Source organism: Numida meleagris, chromosome 1, assembly GCF_002078875.1.
Source record: "Numida meleagris isolate 19003 breed g44 Domestic line chromosome 1, NumMel1.0, whole genome shotgun sequence".
In the NCBI taxonomy this organism is placed as follows: Eukaryota; Metazoa; Chordata; class Aves; order Galliformes; family Numididae; genus Numida; species Numida meleagris.
This window is the reverse complement of record NC_034409.1, coordinates 130,263,062-130,280,823: the sequence shown is the minus strand read 5'-3', so window position 1 is coordinate 130,280,823 and position 17,762 is coordinate 130,263,062. Positions and strand designations below refer to the sequence as shown.

Sequence of the window (17,762 nt, the reverse complement as noted above, 5' to 3'; positions counted from 1 at the left end):
AGTTGTCAGAGGCTATGTTAATGTTATGACAGATAGGTTAGAGATATCATTTTGCCTATTTCCAAAACATATATCAGAGAGAAAGGAAGAAGCCTGTTTAAAGTCATTTTTCATATTTTTTTTCAGTCTCCCTTTTGTATCAGCTCTGGGACTTGGGTAGTTTTTGTGAAGCACAAGGCAAGCTGAATTCCAACTTTATGAAAGTACTGCATCCTTTGGAGCACTCAGGAGTTGTTTTTGGATGGACTATTGTTCAGGTTGGAAGTTCCATGCCACTAGTAGGAATTGTCCATCATTTCCTTTCCCAGAATAGTCTATAAATGAAATGTTACATTTCAGGTAAACTCCCTAGTTATTTTGCAAATGTAAGTGCATGAGGAAAAAAAAATGCAAGCTGACTTTGGCACTGATGCCATTGATTTTTTATTCTTTTTTCTTTGGGAGGGTGTTGTGGAGCTGGAAGAGACTTGGTGCAGTTTAGGAAGCTAGAGATGTTCCAACCAGACATAACTGTGGGTAGGAACATAGTAGGCGCAGAAGCTGGAGGAAGGACCCAGAAAGGAAACCAGCCCTTTAGGCTCTGTGATGGAGTACTCTTCATAAATCTGTCTTCTAAAACATGTTGACCATGTATTTTTGTGCTTTAGATCTTTTAGTTAAATAAATGTCAGTTGTTCTTCCACGCTGGACAGCATACCATAATAGTCACGTGGCTAAAAATTCAGTATTGCTAATACCGGTGTTCCATATGCAACATTAAGAAATGCAATGTATTTTAAAGGATGTCAGAAAGAAAAAGATACAGCCTTAAAATGCAAATAAACACGGCCCTTTCTTTGTAGAACTGTTGTATTCGTGTATTGGATTCTTTGTCTGACTGTCTGCTTGGGGATTTTTTTTCAGGTTACATTGGGTCCTCATTCTAGATCTCGCTCTACAGATGGTCAGCTGTACCCCCGGCATGGAAGTGCTAAAACGAAAGCTTCCCAGGACTCTGACAGTAGCATTTCACCTGCAGCCAATTTTGAAACTCCACCTGAGCTGTCCTCTTGCTTAGATAACTCTGCTGCTAAACACAAGCTTTTAATAAAGCCCCGGAACCAGAGATCCAGTAAAATGAGAAGATTTTCTCAGGTAATTGTGGAAATAAGCAGTGTCACCAATGACACAAAAAACAGGAAGTTCTTTCTGGACTTTGTATTTCAGATTCAGATATGATAAGGAAAGGCATATTTGTGGCATGGATACTTCACTGATTGTTAAAAGCTGTTATTTCACGGGACTATGTGTTTGGAATAGACAGCAGTAACAGCCTAAATATTATCAGATCACTTGTCAGCTCTTGTGACACAGCAGTTTGTATCACAATTGAAGAAATCTACCATGCAGTACAATTTTCTGTCTTGTCTGTGATGCAGAAGTTGGGGCTGACTGCTTCATTTCTTACTTAAAAAAATAAGTCAGTAAAATTGGAAGGTGTTAATGATTAACTTGTACATTTTTCCTGGCCTGAAAGATGTTGTGAAATGTTAGTCTCTGACAGACTCGATGGAGGAGCTGCTTTAACTTCCCAAATGTAATTGGACTGATATTTACAGAAAGTACAGAAATAATAAGTGATGATCTATTAGTTGGAGACAAATTCTGTACATTAGGAGTCTTGAATTCAGCCCTCTCCCTGTCCGCCAAACTTGTAGAGCCTTTACATGCACTACATGCACTTAAAATAAGTCTCTGGAGAAGAAGAACAGTGTATAGCTGAACTTGTTTTTTAGACCATCATTTTTTGACATCATTTATCTGTTTTGGGTTTGGTTTTTTTTTTTGTACTGTGAAGGGCATAGCTTCAGTTTACTTCTTTCTTTCCACTTCTAAGAACTAAAGTTTACAGCTATTCCTAAAGTATTTACACTTTATTGTTTATGGTTTCTTTCAATGTTTTCAATACATTAAAGCTGTTAAATTGGTTTGCTTAACAAAAGGGGCTTAGCTGATGTTTTTTCTGTTTTTCAAAATCTCTGTGTGATCTTTGGGGTTGGTGGAGGAATGCTGTGAGCAACACAGTGATGAGGCATTATTTGGAAAATCATGTGAAGCAATAACTGCCTGATCAAACCTCTTTCTCCATTGTAAACTTGTTACCAAAATATGTATGTTGCTCTAAAAGTAATGCCTTCTGTTTATTTCCGTGGAAACTACAACAGATGCAAAGAGCACAATAACACTGTTTGATAGAGCAAATTCTCAGCTACAAAATGCTCTTTTCCAACATAGTCACCACCATTAGCTAAGCATTTTCACCAGTGATGAACAAGAGCCTGCACGCCCCACTCATAAAAATCTGCAGCCAACACACCACCCACCCCTCACTGTGCTCACATCCACTGTTTGGTCTCCATAAGCATTCAGCAAGCATCTGTGAGTGTCAATGGGTGCCATTTTTTTTTTTTGCATAGAGGAATTTAATGACACACGTTTGCTTCATCCGCTCTTCTATATCAGACGCCATTGTGTCAGAGTGCCCCTCTGCTGCCATCTGTCACACGGCAACAACGTGTAAGGGAATATTGGTAGGAAGGTTCAGCCTCCACTGCCATACCACCAACATCTGCCTCTGGCATCCTGGGCCAACATTGTAACAGAGGAGGTGCTACTTTTGGAGCAACCCTCATACAATTGCTTTGTGCATTCTGCCTATTATCTGCCATTAATTGAGCCCTCATAGTTTTTCCTGAAGAGTGTTTCAGAGTTTAGATAATACAGTTTTTAATATATTCCTGATCAACCTTGCCTGTACACTTTCCTTCTGGCTTACCAATACCTTCTCATACATTCCTGGGCCCTCACTGGAAATGCAAGAGGCCCTGCAGTTTTGTGTTTGCATTGCACTTGAGAAACAAGAAACTGGGAAAATCCTAGTATCTTCAGAATAGAAATGTTGTGTTCTTAGTATAAGGGCTCGTATCCGAAATATGTCTTTAACCAACAAACTACAGTGAATCAGTGAGCTAATATAAGCACTGTGAAAATGCATATTCAGCAGCTTAATAACATTTTCAAATAATCCTGTATATTTAGGCAGTCCTTGCCTGAAGTGTAATCACAAGACCTCACAGATGACTATATATATATTTATAAACTTTTATGAAATAGTCTAATTCTTGGGAAAGAAAGAAGACTTGTGCACAAAGGAGGAAAGATTATAATACTGTGTCACACTGTGACCAGACAGAAAACTGCCGTATGGGAGTAGATACTCAGCTGGCATAATGTGTCAGAACCTGACAGGCTTCTTAGTTTTTTTGTTCTTCCTTCTCTGTAGGTTTACGCTTTAGGAAGAATAGCTTGTTTTATTTTTATTGCTGTTGTGGAGTAGCAAAATACAAAGGGACAGATTTTCTCTTTAAAATGCTGCTTTTTGCCTAAGAACAACACAACATATCCAGTATGCTCAGAGGAATCTAGTGCCAAGGACGCTCCAATGGTCATTGTTTTGATGAACTTCCTATCTATAAACGCATGAAAGCCCTAGTTGTGCAGAAAAGGGTGTCACTGATTGCTTTTATATTGGTTAAATACATTATTCCAGAGTATTCATAGCTAAAAATGCATCCAGTAGGTAGGTTAAGAAAACAGCATGCTCAGTGTTGGAGGTAAGTATTGCCTTCTTGTCTGAGATCTTGCTTGTAAATGCCATGTTTAAAAAAACGAAGCAACAACATACAAATCTGCACATACTTATGGAGCTTTCTAAATTTCTTGCAGAGGACCCAGTCTGAGTCTCTGACTGATTTGAGCTGTACACCAGAAGAAGAGGAGGATGATGAAAAGGAGATGCATGCGGACTTGCCAGATGCTGTATTCAAAACCAGCGATCAAGAACTGCCATGCGGCACATCTGCAGCGCAGGACGTGGCTTCCTGGCAGAAGCCCAGAATGCCTGAGGACCTTTCCCCTGCTCTGAGACTGGCAGTGACTCAACCCACTTCTGAGTCTGCTGTTGCACAGGAAGCTTTGCTACCAGAGAATGAACCAAAGGGCTGCCAGCTAATGCTGGATACATGCGTGAAGTCTGAGTGCTCGCTGCTGTTAGAAGGCAAAGGCTCCACAACTTCTCTGCACTCTGGTCCAGATGGAGAAGTACAAAAGCCAAAAGATTCCTCAGGAACACTGGTTCTGTTGTCTGGGGATGTGAGTAGTGATGTGTCAACTAGTACTTTAAAGAAGGGAAATAAGGAGCTTCCTTCTGCGTTTTCAGCACATGAAATACCATCTGAAGAAGATATTTCAATTAGTAAGAATGGTAGTATTTGCTTGGGAGGGTTAGTAGAAAACATACAGAGCAATGATCAGGTACCTGTGGAAATGTCCTGTAACAAAGAGTCAAAGAAAGGGGCTGCTATATTGTCAGAGTCTAGCAAGCAGTTTTTCATAGGTTCTTTCCAGCCCACGGATTCATTCCATGTTTCACATCCCTCTTCTTCAGCTCAGGTAGGATCATATGCTTCCCAGTCTCTAGAGAAAACAAAGACTGTACAAGAAGCGTCTGCTTCTGATAAAGAGAACAGTCAGACAGTAGTCCATAAAGAAGAAATTTGGGGGAAGAAAAATGAAAAAGCAGCCAATGAACTGAATGCCTTGAGAAAGTTCTCTGTCTCCTCTGCGCGGGAAAGGCCAAGAACCAAAAGCCTACACTTCCCAGAAGGTTCAGTGTGTGAAAATCCATTAAATACCAGGTTCCTGTCCAATGTGAACGTCTCCTTGAAAAATGAGAAGTTGAGTGAAGATTTGCAGAAGGGATCAGATCTGGAAGACAGAAGAAGTAGCAACAAAAACCAAGCTTTGCTGCCAGAATCTGACTCTGAGAACATGGGCCAGTCTATGGAAATTTTGGCAGTCTGTGGTTCTCCAGCTGTCGATGCAGTTCCGGTGCAAAGTGATTCTTCTGTGCTATCTCAGAATCAGGAAAGCTGTGAAGATAAAAATCCTTTTCAAGTAAAACTTAGATCCACGTCACTGTCCTTGAAATGTAGAGACCACTTGTCATCTGAATCAAAAGGAATTAAAAGATACAGTGCAGAATTTAATTTAGAAAATGAGGGATTGACTTTATTTCTCAAAGGTGATAAGGCAGAGATCAAAAAAACAGCCGATACAAATGTTGATGGTTCTTTAAATGAAAAGATCAAATCCAAAGCAAAGTCCTCTGAACAGCTTAGTAGCAAACCTCCATTGCCTAAAAAGCCAGTCTTGCAAAACATAACTGTTCCAAATATTAATGCAAGCAAGGAGAAGCAGGACAAAACTATTCATGCTCCTGAATCCAGAAATGAAGATAGAGACGTGCAGAAAAGGCCAAATCCTAGTAAAGTGCCCGGTAAGACTACTGATACTTTGTGAAGTTATCTTATCTCATGCAGAATGACCTTACCATGTGTGATTCACACATTCTGTTGTATGAATCTCAAAACTGGTGAGCTGGAGTCAGAGCTCTGCCTTTGGTGGTGTTGCTCCCTGATTCTTCCTTCTGAGTATCAGAACAACAGCAGGGAAGATGCAGCAGACAAAAGCATTTTTACCTGGGATTTTTCCATTTCATAGCATTGTTTAAAGGATGTTCAAAGTGACACTCAACACATTCAGTGCATTAGCAAGCATTGTGAAAGAGAAATATCAAGCTACTAAATGTCCCCATTTAGAGCTGCTTTCTGGAAATTCAAAAGGCAGGAGCACATATTAAGTGCAGTGGCCTGTGTGGGGTGAGTGACTCAGACCTGTAGACCTTTTCTTGCCATAGTATTGAGGCAGAAATACTGCTAACTGCCTGGCACGCTCAGCACACTATTTATATGTTGTCTCCTGTGAGTCTTGCATGTTCATTTATCTGTCTTCACCATTACTCACTCCTTGTTTAAAAACAAGAATTAGCTACCCCGCAGCTTGCTGGACCAAGATCAAGTCTACTGCAGATCGTTAAATTGCACCCAGTTGTCTGTATTGTAAGCCAAACTATAATTGGGTTAGAGTTAAAAAATTCAGTCCTCTGGAGACCAATATATTGTGTGCCACAGGCAGAGAACAGAAAAGGCGACACCGCCATCTGAGGTCTTTGCAACCACAGTAAATGAGTTAAGTAAAGTACACTCAAGCAATTATAAATGGAAAAGCTCTTCTCTTCAAAGACTGGTCAAAAAGGGGAAAGAAAATCTTTAGGTCTTCCGTTATGTAGGAGGAACTTATTCCCTGCCCCAATCTGTCTGGTCATGAGTCTGATGTTAAGAATGTGAGGAGATGAGGTTTGTGCGTGCCACAGCAGAGCTACTCTTTCAGGCTGCTGTTTTTCACTGGGGGTCGGGTTCTGAGCCTGGGAGAGAGGAAACACTAAGCTGAAAGAAGACCTCAGGATGTGGCAGGCCGCTTGTTCTGTACAAAAGCCTCTTCCTGGCCCCACAGACAACTTACTGAAGCTGAGCAAGACTGGCTGCAGCAAGAGTGCAGTGGGAGCTGGCGGGTGCAGGAGGGGGAGGAAAGGGAAGAAATGGAGCCGGGGAGCACATTTCTCCTGGCTTCTCCTCTGCTCCTGCAGCTCTGGGACGTGGGAGACTCCTGGCCCTGGCTCAGGGCTGTCCTCTGCAAAATGGTGTGTGTGGGCAAGAGCCTGGCTTCACTGGCAGGGCTGTGCACACCTGGAGTTTGACCAGGTGCTGCTGGTCCAGAAGCACTGTTTCAGATGTGTTCATCTCCACCTGGCAGTATTACAGCAGATTTGTATGGCCTGGTATTGTCTGACATAGAGATTCAGATTAGCCTGTAGCAGTAATTAGTCTTCTTATCTAATTCCTCACTGTTATTATTATATCACAGTAGTTTTCCAGCTTTGAACAGCTTTGTAACGCATTCTGCTATTTTAGCATGCCAGGACTAAAAGCTTAATTCTAAACAGAGAATACTCTGTTCCAACTTGACCTGCGGTCTTTCCAGGTTTTTCTTATGCCACTGCAGACCTTTCTCCTTAGAAATGGGGTCGAGTCACCACCTCAGCCTGAGCTAGCTACCACAGGCTGCAGGTGAGTGAGGTGCCCCCCCCTTCTCCAGCCATCTGGGCACAACTGCAGGTTTTTTGGGGGGTGCGGAATTAGACAGCATCACCCAGGAGAATTGCTGCATTATTTCTGTAGGGCATCTTGAGCCATGGGATGCAGTGAGGGAAAAAACAGCTTTATGGGACTGTGCAGTACTCCTGTGCACATGTAATTTTTAAGCTCTTTGAAACTTTTGCCTCAGCCCAGTGACTTAGGAGAGTATCTTTTTAAGTGCCAGAAATCTGAAAAGCACGATCAGCATCACTCTTCCAGAGATCAATCATGTGGCTTAACAAACTCTGGCCCTCATGTATTCTAGGCCTCTCAGTTTTTTTGTCCAACGACTTTAAGAGCTGTGGTTGCTACTGAGGAACACTTGACACTGTCCGGGAGTTTCTTCATACTGTGTGTTAGGAAATTCTTCTGCTGAACAGGAAGGCAAGCTGTGGAATCATAATGCAAGGGGGTGCAATACCCTTTTCCTATACAATCATCTGCAGAAAGTCAGTTTGCCGTGTCACGGGATGAACAGGAGCAGTTTGGTTCATGGAGCTCAATTTTTGGCTTCTCAGCATTCTTGGTACCAAAGGCCCCATGAGGGCTGCAGGCAGGCTGCTGTGCCACTGAGGGGAAAGCAGCATTGTTTGGCCTCTGTGCAGCTGCAAGGTGATTTTTTAATGAATGTGTGAAATCAGTCACTCTAGCTGTCTGGAGGAGGAATTTTTCTAGAGCTAAAAGCACAAGTCTTTGCAAGAATTAAAAAATTAAGCCGTGTTTTTGGAGGTTGATAGTCTATAAATCCTGTAAAGGGCAGAAACAACACACGCTAACAGGTTATTACAAGAGCAAGACGGTAAGCAATGCCCATGTGAATGTGCACATGAGAATATTCAAAAATCAGTGACTGTAGCAGAGAGATGTTCACTAAAAGAGAAAAGGAACTCGGGGGGGNATGGTGAATGAAATTGGTATGCATTGTCTGGGAAATGTGGGCTTTGAAACGACGAAGAAAATGTTTCTCTCTACATAAAAGGCATTACTCTAGTGCTGTCCTGTCTGTAGCTGAAAAGAAGATGCTCTTTTTTTTTTTTTTTTTTTTCCAAAATACATTTGTTTTTAGGTTGTGTCAGGCTATTGTGTAATATGGCTGCTTTCCAGCAGTGAAATAGACTTTGATGCAAAGATAGCACTTTCTGGTGTAAAAAAGACTCTCCTGGCATCAGCGGTATAGATCCAACCAAAAGTCAAATTCTTCACGGAGCTTAAAGAAGGAAATGCCAGAAATACATAGCCAGATCTTTTAGAATTGCGTGCTTTGAAAGTAAGGAACTGGGTGTGTACTCTCACACAGATGCATCTAGTACATTAGTAAACAAAGAGAAATATTTAGGGCAGGGTATATACTAAATGCCATCTGCATTTTTAAAGCCTTTTGTGAAATACCTGGTGTTTCATGATTGACCAAAGATGTAACAACGTGGAATGAAATATGCACACATAAGCAGTCTTACAAAACAATGACACTTGTGTATATGGAGGGGTTATGTCACTGTGTATAGTTGTTTGGATTAGTTATGAATATATTTGCTTTCAAAGGGAGTATGCAAGTTAGCTTTGCTGCTACCAGAGGTATGTCCTTCAAGCAGCTGTAATATTCTGCCTGCACAAACGTATGGCGAAAGCAACCACTCTTTGCAGTCCTTGCAGGCATAAGATGCTCTTTATCAGGGACAGGATCTAAATGTTATAAAGAGCCTCTGCAATATTTTGTCCACACAAAGGCTTTTAGATTTAAAGGAAACAGGTACAATATCTCAGGCCGTACCTAAAACAAATCGATCCCTAAAGCTCAAGGGTATGTTTAAATATGTCTTTGTTGTGGTTATTCACGTATGCAGTGCGCACGCACAACCTTACACATGTTTGAATACACTGAGCATATCTGTCCGTCAGTAGACAGAAGTAAACATGTATTTCTCTCACTTTCTGTGTGTGCATACACCAATGCACAATAACGAGTCAATCATAGATCCTCTTTAGTCCGTAAATAGTACTGTACCTTCGTCTTGTTGTTACCACAACCAGTCAGATAGATGTGAAAGAATATATCCAGCTATTGATGGGAAGTGTATACTTTCATATTCACAATATTTAGGCAGAAGAAATTTCATTTGCAAGAGCAGAGCTGTAGTCTCTAAGGAAAAGCAAATCTTTAGTAAAATGCTGAGGGAAACAGATACCTGCATTTAACACCTGCAGCAGGGGAATTTCCCCCGTTAGAGAGCACTGGGCCAGCCTTGCTGCTGTCAGACCCAGCTGAGAAGAGCCTGGGTGATTCTTATCTAAGGGAAAGAATTCAGAAGGTGAGAGAGGGCTCTGTTTGGGAGTTGTCTGGTGGTGAGACTCAGAGCTGTGGAAGTGGTGAGGGGCTCGGGCCTGGCTGCTGGCAGCCTGAGTGACAAGGCCTGTGAAGAGGCCTGCGATGGCATGTGCTCGGTAGCTGTGGTGGAACGGGTGGAGGAAGCTTTTGAGTGTGGTTTCAAGAGGCAGCAGGCTTCAGCAGCCCACATAAAATGCTAGGTGTTCGTAGGTGGATGCATTAAGCACAGAGCAGTTGGACAAGTTCTGACCTGGTGTCCTCTTGTTTTTTGTGACTTATCTCAAGGGGAAGAAGGGGCTCGCTCTTCTTTCCAAAAGCCTCAGGCCAAATCTGTTCCAAGGAAACAAAGAGAAGAAACTATCATGAACTTAAACCTATGAGTGAATGAGAGATTCATCACTGCCAACAACATCCTCTATTAGTTTATGAAGTTATTAAGTAGAGAGTTGAATAGTGTATTGTTTAAACATACTGTAATAAGAACCAAAGAATATAATTCAGAATTCAGTTTTATTCAGAAATTTCGGAGTGTGCCATGGAAGTGCCAGGCTGGATGTGGCTCTGGGCAGCCTGGTCTAGTGGCTGGCAACCCTGCACTCAGCAGGGGGGTTGAAACTAGACGATTTTTGAGGTCCTTTTCAACCCAGGCCATTCTATGGTTCTATGATTCTATGAAGCAAGAGGCTCACCCTGCTTCACAGAAGGAGAACTGAAATACAGAGCAATTGTGGAGTTCGTGGCATGTCAGCCTCGCATGGATTCCAGCAGAGGATGCCTCTGCTTGCATTCAGCACTCTGCGATGGCAGAGCATACCCACGGGGAACTCTTGTGCTAGCTGTTGTGCATGTGACTTCGGTCAGAAATGGGAATTAGACTGTGCTTTTGAGTTCTTTTGGTTTCACTGTGGCAAGCTGGTTCCTTAAATGCTGAGCTTTGATGCATGGTGCATGGTGAATTATAAAAGCATTCTGACTGCCTCATGACTGGATGAGATAAGATAGGAGGGAGGACTTATTCATGGGAAGCAGATAGTCACTGAAATGAGGAAGATGTGCAGACAGCACTTCTTGTGAATTGTTGCTTCTTGAGAATGCTTTTGGCTTCTTAGTACTCTTCAGAACCCCAGAGTTTCATAGGAGAGACTCAGATAACCTTAAACTGTGGGAGTGACTCTCTCCACCTTACTTTGTCCTGTATTACTTCACCACCTTTCATCTTTTGCTAGTACCATATAGTGGCTGGAACAGTGATGCATGTATGTTGCCACACCACCTTCTCTAGTTGGAAGCAGGAGGATGTAACGGACCTCTGGGCAATGGGAAAGATAGCAGACTGTGAATACAATACAGTCTCTTTCTCCTCTTATAGTAATTTCAGCTGACTGATAAGGGAGAAGGTAGCAAATCCTGCAGATTGCATCTGATTTTTTTTTGCTGAAAAATACACATCTCCCTTGCTTTGCCTGCCTGACATACTTCCTGTAGCAAAGACTCACAGCAGCAAGAGTAAAATGGAATTACTTGATGAAACAAGACAGCCCGTCCCAGAAGCAGATCAGCGCTTGATCCTGCTCAGAGTAGGTGATGGTACTCTGCTATCCCAAGTCAGGCCTGCACAGGTGCATTTCTTTATCTTTCAACCTTTAAAGATGTTGATAAAGAGCTTTTTCATTGCAACTATAACAGCAGCATTCTGATACCATCTCTTGCAGGATAATATTTGGCTCTAATTTGGCTGGCTTTTAATTAGCATTGCCTGGACATCTGGTTTCTCATTGTGAAAATTATTTGAAAAGCCCAAGTGCTTGACGCCTCCCACTGTAATATCTGCCCTATGAAAAACATTGTTGTAATAGCAGCCTCCTGACATATTGCTGAGGGATTCGGAACCTTGTTGCGCTAGGAAATGCACATCAAAACAATAGGAGGAGGAATCCTAAATACACAAAGATAACACAGAAATGGGAGCACAGATAGCAGTAAGACCATTACGTGTAGCACGGTAAACAGAACTAGAGTATAGCAGTCATTGTCAGTATTGATTGTTCGTTGGGAGCTGAGGAAGAGCAACGCACAGTTCAGGCGGTGTTTACAGAAAGCCCCTGTGGTGTGACAGGGAAAATGGGACAGAACACAAAGGGTGATTTTGAATCATGAAGACTAAGATGTAACATCCCTAGCAGGGCCAAGGCAGAAGTTGAGTTCCCACTATCAAGGAAAGGCTGGTGGGTAAGATGAAAGGAGCCTTCAGAGTAAAAACTTCGGTATTTGTGAGGACCAAGGTATTAAAGACAGTAAAGGACACTGCAAAGGCTGTAGTTATTGCGGAAAAGGACCTGTGTGGTGGTGTGCCTGTAGCTATGCAAGGCCCTGTCTTGAAACTGAGGCCTTACATGGGGGAAAAGGGGATGTTTGGTGGGACGGAGTTAAAGGAAGAGGCTGTCCAGGCACAGGGAGGCTTCAATGGAGGAACATCTTGGTAACACTGGTAATACCTTGGTGATATTAACTGCTGCATGGATATTCATTAAGGGATGCTTCTGAGGAACACCAGACATCACCATCACCTTCAATAGTGGCAGTCAGTCTGCTTATCACAGCAGCGTGATCTGGGAACTGATGAAGCATGGCACCTAGTTTTACTTGGCAGTGCGCTAATGGGTTTTGCCCCAAATTACTTACTACCTAAATGGATACATGGGCATGACCTACAAAAGAGATAATGTGATTGTGGATATATTAGCAGACATCACATCAATTCAGCTTTGTGGCTTTAGTTATGATGGTCTTGATGAAATAAGTCCTAATATAGTGAGAGAAGACTGTTTAGTAGTCCTTGAGCTGCTAGTGGTTATCTTGGAGAAACGTGGAAAATAAGGGAAAGTCTTGAAAAGGGAGGGGAAGTGGGGAAAACAGAGGGAAAAACGGTGTTATATGCCACTTAAAATGAAATACTGAAAGGAATAACTGAGCTGTTTATGAATGTCCACAAGATAGCATGGATGTAAGTTCCAAACAACATGGGTTGGTGATGAGAAGCCAAATCAAATGGTAACTGTTGTGACAAGGCAAACGAGTGATGATGTCCTCTCATGACATTCCTATAAATACAGTTTTGGTGCAGCTATTCATTGGGTTGATACAAAGCTACTGAGGATGCTGGCTACGTTTCACTGTCATTTTAATGGTGGCCATCCTAGTTCTGGCACTATTCAGTATATTTAAGGACATGGGTGACAGAACTAAGTGTATTTTTCTTACATTTGCAAATACTACCAAGCTGGAAAGCCTGTGGGCACACTGGAGAACAAGAATAGCAATCAGAGTTCTCTTGAGAAAGTGGAGACATAGTCTGAAAAGAATATTTTTGTTACAGAACAGTACAAAGTGCTGCTCTGTATGTAAAAATAATCAGATGCCCAGATACAAAAAGGGAAGGGGAGAGGGGAAGTAAGGTGATCTGGAGCTCACAAACTAAATTTGAAACAAGAATAAGGTGATTCTGCAAAAAAGCCTAATCGTAGTGACTGATGTGTATAGGAGGCAGTCTCCAAGGCATGTGGAGTACTCCTTCCACTTCACCTGATGGTAGCACCTTGTGCCAGATTCGAGCACTGTATTTGAAAGAAGGTTTGGTCCAAATTAGGACAGTGCCTAGAAAAGCATCTAGAGAATAAACTGATCAGAAAAGCTAAAAAAAAATGGAGAAAACGTGCTCTAAATCTTCAAATGCACAACAGATTGCCACAAGGACAATATGAGTAATCTGCTCACAACCACAGTGTATAGGAAAAGAAGTTACAGATTTAAATTAGAGCAAAGAAGATTTAGCTTACCCAATGGAAAAATAAAATCTAGTGGAAAAAGAACAGCCAAATCTCTGGACAGATTGTCTGGGGAGACTGCGAGTTCTGACCCATCTTCGGAGGATTTTAAGAACAGACTAGATGAATATTGATCAGAACACAGTTCATGTGAAATTTTGCAACTCATCTTGCCTTACAGCTGAAGGGATAGACTAGATGACATTGGACATCTTTCCCAGCATTAAATTATCATCCTCTAAAATGAGACAAAAATGAAGCAAGGGCAGCCAGCAAAGAGAAGAGAGGAGATTATGTGAGGAACAGCTGTTGGCATGGAAGGACGGGGGACGTAGGTGGCATGCAGAGAATTGGAGTAACTTGCCATGCAGGAAGGAGGGAAGCTTCTTCAGTGGCCCGGGGCCCTTCTTTATCTGTGCTGTGTCTGCACAACTGGGCTTCCTGGCTTCTTTTCAAGAGGTTTCCCTACAAGATCACATGAGGTAAATGTGATGGGAAATGCACGTGTCGGCTGGCACAATGTCTTCCTTTGCCCTTAAAGAAAATCTTGTTTTCTCTTTTTTGTGGTTTTTAGCTAACATAGACGTTACAGTGTTTTCGTGCTCAGCTAACTTCTGGGGTTGGCGCCACATTCTTCTAAATTAGATCACAGCTCTCCAGAAATGTGTGCCACCTCCACAGGGTCCTGAGACAGGGAGGCACAGCAGCTGAGCACGGGTCTGAGCAGGATGCTGAATAGATAACATTTCTTAAGGGGCAGAATTATGCATGATGTTGGGATGGGAATGCTTAACTTCAGCTCTGAAATAGCCTTCCAGAAGTTTGGGGACAATGGTGACCAGAAGTGCCTGAGGAAAGTTAAACTGTCTTTCCCTGTGTTAGCACTATTCTTATTCCTCATTTAAACCATGGAGTGGCTCTGTATTTGTTGTAAAACTGAAGTTTGCGTGCAGTGTAAACCAAGGAAGAAGTGGAGAATGGGGGAGCTGGAGCCAACAGAGAAGCTGAGGCTCTTCTCTCAATCGGGTTCTGTCTGATCTACAAACAGGGTTTCCCTACACAGAGTGTTTGAATATGCAGTATTTCACTTCCCCATACCTCTCTGTACTGCTTGTTCCTTAATAGCAAACATGAGAACAACAGAGTAGCACTTTTGACCCTTTTCTCTAGGAAATGCATTTTTTTTTCTTGTCTTGCTGAAATCTCCATTCTAGTAGAGCATGATGAGAGTGACTGGCACAAGTGCAGAACATGGTTAGTGTCAGCAGGGATAAGTCAAAGCGTGCCTCATGTCAAACGACCAAGTTAACCCTCTGGTTTTAGCAGTATTTCTGTGTGTTCAGGCAACACAGGCTGCAGGCAGCGGGGTTGTGCCAGAGAGGCTGCTTCTAAAAGGATCACAAGAAGGCAGCAATCGGACTAACGCACTGGCTGCTGCTGTTTGGGAATGGAAGAGGGGCAAAAGGGGAGACCCTGGAAAATGGTTGTTTTAACAAAGCTTGATTGACTTTCCTGAATCTCCCCCATGTGAAGGCAGTGACACTGGACTCTAGCTGAACAAGGGTGAGAAGAGGTTTTTCACCAGTTGAGTGGTATCTTAGTGAAAACATGAGGATTGTTCTCTGGAGACCAATCTGAAAAGAGTTCCAATTTACTGAGACTTATCACACTTCATGTGACAAATCAGCATATTGAGCAAGTGAAAGCTGAAGGTAATTACAACTCTCTTTCAAATAACCATGCGTATAAATAATCTGTCAACAGAGAGGAGTGTGTCTTTGGTGATTGCTGGAGACTCCAGAAGGGAGCCTGACAGTCCCACAGAGCCAGCCTGGATCACCATCGCAAGGCAGAAACAGTGGGGCACGCAGCAGGAGCACGAGCTTGATGGAGAGAAACCTCTCACTCCGGATGCTAAATCAGATACAGAGAAACAGAGCAAAGAGAAGGAAAGAACAGAGGTACTTACAGTACAAATTTGCAATGATTTCATATTACATTTCCATAATATTCCTTGGATCCACTGCTATTTTACCTCTCAGATGCCATAATGATGACAGATAACTTAATGAGTATAACCAGAAGCAACAAAGACGCTGCTCTCATAAATGCATTGCAGATGCAGAATTCCCTGGTTATTTAGATAAGTAATTTTATATGTCCACAAAATCCTGGAACTATGTGAGGTGTGTAAAATTTCTTAGGTGCCCACTGCATACTTAGCAGAGGTGAGGTGTGGATGGTAGGCTAAAATAACCAAAATGTGGTACTAAACTGTACAGTCTCTCTCAGTGCAGTGAGATCAGTACAATACTTTCTCCACCATTTCATTGAATCTCCTGTACCTTCTGACTGATAACACTGAAAGAAGAGCCAGGTCCCAGAAGGATTTTAGAGCAACAATGTTTAAAGCTTTGAGAAGTGAAACAGGATAAAAATAGCATTCGCACTTGCAGACATTGCCAAGATATAAATTCTGGTTCTTTGTATATAACTGAAATGCACAATGTGGTGCCGCAGAATATGAGCTTCAAAGATCCCATGCAAAAAAAAGTGATACTGGTAGCAAGTGATCTTCCCAGGTGACAAAGCTGTGCTAGCAGAAGCACTTGGCATTAATACAGAATACTAACAAGGCTTCCCTGTTACTGGGCTAGCTCATGGAGGCAGCAGCGTGCGAGTACTGCTGCCTGTGTTGCCTCGTGCTCGGTAAGAGCCCAGCACTGATGCAGGAACATGAGTGGCTTATACCAGTTCAGCATTCCCAGTGCAAATGACCTACTTTCTTGCTCAAAATGGTACTATAAGAAACCCGATTACTGTATTATATCCTGGAATAGAAAAAGATGTCTAGATGATGAAAAATAGCAGTGGTTTAGATTAACAGGAAGTAAAACCTAATAAAATGTCTAGGCAAGATTGTAAACTGCAAAAATACTCAGCACTGTCATAGCAGTTAAAACACTGAGGGTTTAAGTGATCCCAAAGTACAGTTTCTGTGTCGAATAGGAAGCTCCAGATTTTTGTTGGCAGTGTTCCCTAAAATTCATGCCATGCATTTCATTTCCCTTTATCAGCTAGCAGAGAAATATGCCAAGATGCTCCTGACTGCTGCGTGTGAGGCGTGGTGCCACTGTACTACGCCCACTCTCACTCTCACATGGCACCAGGCACTATCACTTCAAGGTGGTTTTTGATATTGGCAAGAGAAATCATGGGAGGATGTGTTTCATTTCCTTTTTATGGAAGTTTACCTTCAATCCTCCAAAAATTCAATGTCCTAAGCCACAAAATTTGGGAGGTGGAAGGGAAACATGAGAGAGCGAGGCCGTTTGCAAATCCTGTGTACGTTAGTGGAGGTTTTCAGATGGCTTGGAATATATTCTGCCTTTGTAAGAACCTACTCAGAGATACTACTACAAATAAGAAGATACACAGAGGGATGGTTTCAGTTTTTGAAGTTGAGTATTACGGGTGCTAACGTTAAACCCCTAGAGCTCTCTGAACAGGTGTCAGTTCGAGTGAGAGGAGTGGAACCAGTGTGTGATAAGTCCATGTGGTCTTTGGATCATAACAGGCATCAAATCCACTCCTTTTGTTCATATCCTTCCAGATTGGTCTTACTTATTCACTGCATTACTTGGATTTTAACCCTCTTTGTACCTAGGGGTCAGTGAAGCAGCAATGGAGCAAACCTTCACACTTGGCACCTAAAACCACTTCTGAAGAACAGAGAAAGGAGTCAAAGTCTGAAGCAAAAGAGCCGCCGTCAAGAACTGATTCACTGTCACATTTTGTCTCTGGTAGGAAAGAAAACGCTTAAAATGCATTGCTCTTATCTTGCAGCCTTGTCTGAAGAAATCCTGTTTGAGTGTGCTGGAGAAGGAGGAGGGGTTAGATCCTGATCCCTTCCCTGGTCCTCCATGACCAAGGGCAAAGTGTTTTCTCGGCACTCATATCTGGAGATTTGTGGTGACATATTCTGCTTTGATCACACTGTAATCAGAACTAGTGTTGAAAGAAATGCAAATCAAGAGTTCCAAGCCATTTAGGATGATTGGGTCCCAAATGTAAAAAGTAAAATGCACACAGAACTCTTTTTTCAAAAGTGTTCGGTTTCCATGGGGTTTCCTAAGCGCACAAAAACAATGTGATCACCACCTGTCTGCCCGTCAGTGAGTTGAAGGGTGGGATGAAGTCTGAAAGAAGCGCTCTCGCTGATGAAAACACTCTCTCTCGTTTGGCCTGGGTGTGGACACAGGGCATGGCAAAGAATCGAGGTCATCTTAATGAGGTCTCAATGTTTTTTATAAGTTAGGAACCAAAATATATTAGTCATAAAAAATGTATTCTTTTGTTGCTCAAAGTGCTTATTATACAATAATGTATTGTAGAAGTTTTGATGCGAAATGCAAAGATTTTCTGCTGAAGAGCAAGACTCAGCAAGTTTTTAATGAAAGAGTAAAATGTATAGCT

At 42.3% G+C, this 17,762-nt stretch overlaps 1 protein-coding gene across 10 annotated transcripts in view; it reads left to right on the top strand.

Moving 5' to 3' along the window:
* The window catches only part of KIAA1211L (KIAA1211 like), a 64,752-nt gene that overhangs the window by 44,252 nt on the left and 2,738 nt on the right, over positions 1-17,762 (top strand). For all 10 annotated transcript variants that reach the window (XM_021412893.1, XM_021412902.1, XM_021412911.1 and 7 more), the window contains 4 exons: positions 904-1,134; positions 3,766-5,377; positions 15,051-15,247; positions 16,954-17,089. In XM_021412893.1, the coding sequence (XP_021268568.1) occupies positions 904-1,134; positions 3,766-5,377; positions 15,051-15,247; positions 16,954-17,089 (2,176 nt within the window). The remainder of the gene's footprint in view (positions 1-903; positions 1,135-3,765; positions 5,378-15,050; positions 15,248-16,953; positions 17,090-17,762) is intronic.